This window comes from Siphateles boraxobius, unplaced genomic scaffold (genome assembly GCF_051911475.1).
Source record: "Siphateles boraxobius isolate OS27281-9 unplaced genomic scaffold, OSU_SipBor_1 1, whole genome shotgun sequence".
In the NCBI taxonomy this organism is placed as follows: Eukaryota; Metazoa; Chordata; class Actinopteri; order Cypriniformes; family Leuciscidae; genus Siphateles; species Siphateles boraxobius.
Genome location: NW_027508699.1, coordinates 3558345 through 3564314, shown reverse-complemented (window position 1 = coordinate 3564314; position 5970 = coordinate 3558345). Strand labels below are relative to the sequence as shown.

The window sequence follows — 5970 nt, the reverse complement described above, 5'->3', positions numbered from 1 at the left end:
TTTTTGCTTCGGCATATTATAGAGCCAATTGGATAAATTATGCAACGATATCTGTGTGGGTGTGTTGGTATGGATGTCAGAGTGTGGTTAGTGTGTGTGTTATAAAAAAATATGTGTGTGTTTGCATGTGTGTGTTTGTAATATTGAGAGAAAAACTCAACTGCAAATAACAAATGCAATCACTGTGTGCACCAGTGGAGTTTTGCTGGCACCCAATGGGGAAAATGTGTTACTGTGCCCAAACAAACTCTTACCAAAAGCTCATTTTTTGAGAAATCATCCACAAATTTGGAACACAATTTATTTAGATTTATGGCTTTGATTTTCTTGCTGTTTTAGAGTTCAACTTGATTTATAAAATATATATTTTGTATAAAATAATTTTCATAAATAATTTTCATAAATTTATACCTATATAACTTTTTTGGGGATTTACTTATTATAATTTTTTTACTTCAGCAATAATCTGCCAAGGGTCTTCTTTAAAATGATACCAAACTCAAGTCTGTGCTCCCAAGCTTCACATTTTTATGACAGTTTTTAAACACCGACATTTTTGTCCTCTGTGCACCTATGTGTAACTTTTTTTAATTGATGCACAAGGGTTAACATCCACCTATCTCTTGTCTAGTGCTACTTCTTTTTTCTTTTTCTTTCTTTTTCCTTGTTGGTTATTTAGCAACTTCATTACCAGATACCCAACATGTGCTGGTCTGGTACCCAACAAAAATCACTTTTTTTGTGGGGGGGGGCGGACGGACTCATATACAGCCAGTCAGAGGAAGACAATCCAGACATTTGAAATTACCATGAGCTTTGTTCTGTCGATCTGTCCTACCTTGTCAGTTTTTCCTACCGTAGCGCAAAATTATAGCCATATCTATCGGTTCATCCTACCACATCGTAAAATCCTACTGAGGGTTTCTGCTTCGCGTCTGTGACTACATAAAATATTTCAGTGTAACTTTGCCGAATATTCTTATTAGGCCATGGTACGGTGATTTTACAGTGCAAAGTAACGTTACCTCATCAGATTGTCCTATGAAATAAACGGGTAGGATGATTTTACAGTGCAAAATACCTCATCAGATTGTCCTGGAAAAATAAACAGATAGTCCCTGGACAGATGTTACAAATTTACTCTAAACCAGATGATAATGTAAATTGAAATAAGATTAGTTATTGAGATAATTTATAATCAAGCAGATAGAATATATACAGAAAGGAGATTATTAATCAAATTCATTTCAAAATTCAAAATCATGCAACACAGAGGCACAATACAAAACAAGTAAAACAATAAGTTATTAATATAAATATGAACTAAGACCACACTGTGCTGCAGACTGTTATCAATGCAAATGATAAAGGGACATACACTCAAACTATACTACACACTTTTTGCACATAAACACATTTAGGCTACTGAAGTTGCAACATTTAAAATGTGCCCATCTATAGCAGCTCTCACACTGTACCTGAAAATAAAAGAGATGAATATATATGTAAATTAGTACATTTAAAACAATATAGAATCTGAAAACATGAAAAGAAAAATTACCTTTTCATTTAAATAACAAAATTCTACAAAAAAACATGGCACATAAAGTTAAACTATTGCTTTTTGGGTGTGTGCATTATAAGTTGTACCATTTCAATCATGCTTTCGTTGGGGTCGTCTTCCAGCATGCTGCAAAGCACACAGTACTCCTCTGCATTACCTATACATTTGTTAACATTAAAAAAAGATAAATATGAATTCATTGGACAATCATATCATAGTGTACTAAATGTCAACATAAACGCCATGAAAAAAAATTCTCAGACCTGTTCTGAAATTACATTAAATCAAATCATTCTTGCATTACTTTTTGCATCCTTCAAGTTATTTTCTACTCTGAAAAATGTATTTAATCAAGTAAGAATATCCAAATATACAGAGGGGATAGAGAAGAAAATTATAGAGTGAAGATAGCATCTACAGAGGTGTACTACATGACACACTGTACATTACAATACATACACTACTACGGTATTACAGAATTAAAACAGCACTCACCTCGACATCCAAGAAGTGTGCAGGCTACTTTCATGCGTGCTGAGCTGACCGCTTCAGGCGTAGTCTGAACATTGCTGATCGTTCCTGTCAGCAGGTATTGTTCAGCAAACTGAAACATTAATTGACAGATGACTTAATTAAATTCATTATAACATATCCAGACCTGAAGCCACTCTTGAAAATATATGAACACATACATTCAATACCAATACTCCACAACTGCTGGAATCCATCTGCAGGTCGTGCTTCAGGGTCCGTAATTGCCACTGGGCTGTTTGCTCATCACATCTCAGTTTTAAAAAATTCCTAGATGTCGTCGAGACATTTGTACTGTTTAGAATCGAATAGCATAAAAAAAAAAAAAAAGATGAAACAGTTCTAAAAAGGTTACCTCCAGTTCCGCAGAATTTTATGTTCATAAGAACGTTCATTTCCCATTGGGTCAATCACAAGGAGTGTTTTTTCAGGCATGTTGATAATCTGGAATATAATGTCATGTAATCATAAATAAGGTTTTAAAATATTTTTAGATCACTACTAACAACTACAGGAAGCTGCTTAAATAAACCTTTAAATTATTGACCTAAAGCATTAAAGAATGTCTGCAGATTATGGAGAAAGTGTCAACACAGTGATTTAGTTATTTGCAGGTGAATATAACACATAAGAATATAAGTGAATGGTAGCAATATTCTGAGGGAAAATTCCAAACGGAAGTGAGCATCCCTATGCCCTACTCCCTTCGAAGGGCAGAGCCCTTGAAGTGGGGACTTTGGAGTGAGCAGGGCACTTGCGTGACATTATGCAGCCGTTTGGAACGCACTTGGTGAAGAGAGCGATGAAAGACAATGTAATTTCCTCATTATCTTCACATGGGAATGTTCCCACTCTAAAAAAAATATATATATATATATATATATAAGAGCCTTTGTTATCTTTATCTCCTGTCTATATATATATATATAGACAGGAGATAAAGATAACAAAGGCTCTTTGCCTTCGTCATATATAGCCTATTTGTGTGTACTTCTCTGCTCACAACTTTAAAACTTGCAGTGTGTCATCTTTGACCCTGCATTACCTAACACATTTCTTACCTATGAAACTTATTTAAACATAACATGACAAACATTTGTGAAATATCACGAACATGAACAAAACGAAACAACTTGAATTGCTCTGTTGGTTAGTTAACTCGAACTCTCCCACCAGTATTCTGTTTGACAATAGCCCAAGATCACTAAAGAAGAAGAAGAAGAAAAAAAAACATTTTCTATAATCTCACTTGCAATGTACTTTGAAAAATACACACGCACCACAAGAATCCAATGTGCTCCAACGTTCACAGGGCACAGCCAAATGTCCTCAATGGGAAACTTCATCTATGAAAAGTATTTAATAACAAGTTTGTGATGGTTCCAAAACACGTAAATATTATGTACTTTATTACTTTCTGGAAAGCTAAATTACCTTTCCTAGGCATCTGAACTGTCCAGCAAACAACGAACGTGCAACAACTGCACAAAGCTGGTGTATGTGGTTCTGAAAAAAAAAAAATTTTGTAAGTATATACAATTAAATTAGTGTTCCTAAATAAGTAGACATTCTATACATACCTGTTGTTTTTCAACGACCAGGTGCAGGTATGCATCAATAACCTAAATTAAGAAAAATAAACATGAATATAAACAAACTAAACTTTATTTTTGTGAGAAAATAATAAGTAATTTGGGTTTATAAGTCATTTAGACAACCGCCCGATTGGAAAGAAAGGCCACCCATAGCATAAGTATAAATAACTTACTTCATCAGCAAGCCACTCGGCCCCTTGCAGTGAGTGAAAAGAAGAGTCATAGAGCTTATATGGCCCAACAACTGCTTCAACCTGACCAGTGACATTTGCAGCCCAGACCTTCATTACTGAAAAAGAAAGACAAGTTAGTGTTGTCAATAATTTTTCTAATTAATCAACTTTACAGGGCCAACGAGCCAACATAAAATGAACTTGGCAAATTGAACGTGCCAAACATTCAAGGCCGTAGGTTTGGTCTTTAAGTTGGAAGAGACAACAATCCACCCCCTACCCCACATCGGTAGTATATAATATGTAAAATAATGTGATTGAGTTCGCTGAAGTATTAGGAAGGACCATTCTGCCCTCCTAAAATGTATGCAAACCTACGCCCTTGCAAACAGTCATCATGTCAAAAGGGTACAGGACAGCTAGAGGAAGTGGATATAACTCAAAACAATTTATGGTATCTCTATTAAATAAGAAAATTTTAATATTTTGGTGGCCGCAGTTGTGAAGGTTTTTCAGTGAGCTTTGATTTCAAAATACTGTTTGACTTCGTTCATGCATTTTGAATTTTTTAGGCATATTTTTTTTTATGGGGGGGGTGGGGGGGGGTCTGTTTTTTTATGATTTATTGGTTATTATGTCCACTTCCTATAAATAACGGTGACCTGTGACCAACAGGTCAAAATGGCCACCATGATTTAAACACTGCAAGCAAGCAACCATAACAAGAAGACCAAACTGGTCAGTTAGGCCAAACTGGCAACTAAGGATGAACTGAGATCTCTGTAAATATAAAACCTTGTTCCTCTGAGATTTGGTTTACATCTGATCGGAACTTTATTGCTGGCTCTTCATCTGTTGGGGTTAATTTTAGCTCCTTGATGTACCCATTTGTTTGGTCAAGCATTTTAGGAGCAACTTGAATAACAGAAGGTCTTTGTAACGCTGAATCTTGGAGCTTCTCAGAATCATTTACCTTGGTCACAGAATGCGGAGTGCTGAGTGGTGCAACAGTGCAAGGAGGCATCTTCCAAGAACTGTTACTCTCTGTAGACCCACTGATTGAGATAACAGAACAGTCATCAGGCACTTTTCCAGTTTGGCTTCTTCTGTATGGTTTAATGTGACCAATGCTATATTTAGTTTTTAAAGTAATCCCTCCAGGTTTGTTTAATGTGACAAGTTTGCCACTGAGTCTCTCAATGATGTAGGGTCCTGAGAAGTCAGGTTCAATCCTTCCTCCTTTTCTTCCACGCTTCCTCATATTCATCAGAAGAACCTCATCACCAACATTGTAAATCAAGTCTTTGTACTTCTTCTGGACCTTTTTAGCATATGCTTCCTTCTGTTTCTCCTGTGATTTACCAATGTTTTCTTCTGCCTGTTTTTTGGCCTCATCTCTCTTTTTTTTATCGGAAACTACATAATCACTAAAACTTGATTCCACAGGGAGACTGATGGTGGAAAGCTAAAAAACAAGGCAATATAATTTAAGCAATATAAATTCATTTGTGAACTATTTAAATTTTCACATGTGCATGTATATTATGAAAAGCCCATGGTAGCATGAGAAGAGGCCCTTTGCTAAAAACATGGTTGTTTACTATTCATAACAAACTGTTAGGAATATTAGTGACCCTTATTGTCTGTTGTGGAACAAAGTCCAAAAAATATGATCATTACCAGTTTAAGATCAAAGGTTTTATAACAGATGTTAAAATTGAATACAGTTAATCAAGTCAGGGTACCAATAATAAAAACTATATTTACTGTATGATTAGTTTTGTAAAAAGAAAAAAAGTTTTGCATCTTCTACTACAGTACCCATTGGAAATTATTTCAAGGCTAAATTTACTTTAAGCACAATTCTTCTGACATAGGCTAGTATGACAAAATTGCTGAAATGACTCCATAAGCACACTCACTGGCATTTCAACAGGAATCTCTGCAGGGAACAATGCCTCTCTCCCATACATTAAAAGAAAAGGGGAGTGTTTTGTGGTGGTGTGGACCTTTGATCTTAAAGAAAACAAGGTGGCATCCAGATAGACATCCCAGTCATTCTGCTGGTCGTTAACCAATTTCTTGAGGGCTCTAAAGTGACACATAA

The 5970-nt window shown here is 35.5% G+C and overlaps 1 protein-coding gene across 2 annotated transcripts; it reads right to left on the bottom strand.

The window, feature by feature from the left end:
- Nucleotides 1–1209: 1209 nt before the first annotated feature.
- LOC143752184 (sentrin-specific protease 1-like) lies at nt 1210–4859 on the bottom strand. 2 transcript variants are annotated; one of them, XM_077245327.1, is made up of 10 exons: nt 4659–4859; nt 3864–3979; nt 3676–3717; nt 3530–3601; nt 3376–3441; nt 2451–2539; nt 2257–2365; nt 2060–2168; nt 1651–1721; nt 1213–1478 (listed from the first exon to the last, which is right to left on the bottom strand). In XM_077245327.1, the coding sequence occupies exons 1-10, from the start codon at nt 4765–4767 to the stop codon at nt 1386–1388; spliced, it is 876 nt and encodes a 291-aa protein (XP_077101442.1). In that variant the 5' UTR covers nt 4768–4859; the 3' UTR covers nt 1213–1385. The 2 variants fall into 2 exon arrangements, with proteins under 2 accessions (XP_077101517.1, XP_077101442.1); XM_077245402.1 differs by lacking the exons at nt 2257–2365; nt 2451–2539 and having other exon boundaries at nt 1210–1478.
- Nucleotides 4860–5970: the final 1111 nt, after the last annotated feature.

Coding starts and splice junctions, on each gene's coding strand:
- LOC143752184 (XM_077245327.1), bottom strand. CDS start 4,767: ATGCTTGACCAAACAAATGGGTACATCAAGGAGCTAAAATTAACCCCA. Junction 3,980..4,658: donor CCAAATCTCAGAGGAACAAG/GTTTTATATTTA, acceptor TTTCTTTTTCAG/TAATGAAGGTCTGGGCTGCA. Junction 2,540..3,375: donor GAGCACATTGGATTCTTGTG/GTGCGTGTGTAT, acceptor ATTATATTCCAG/ATTATCAACATGCCTGAAAA.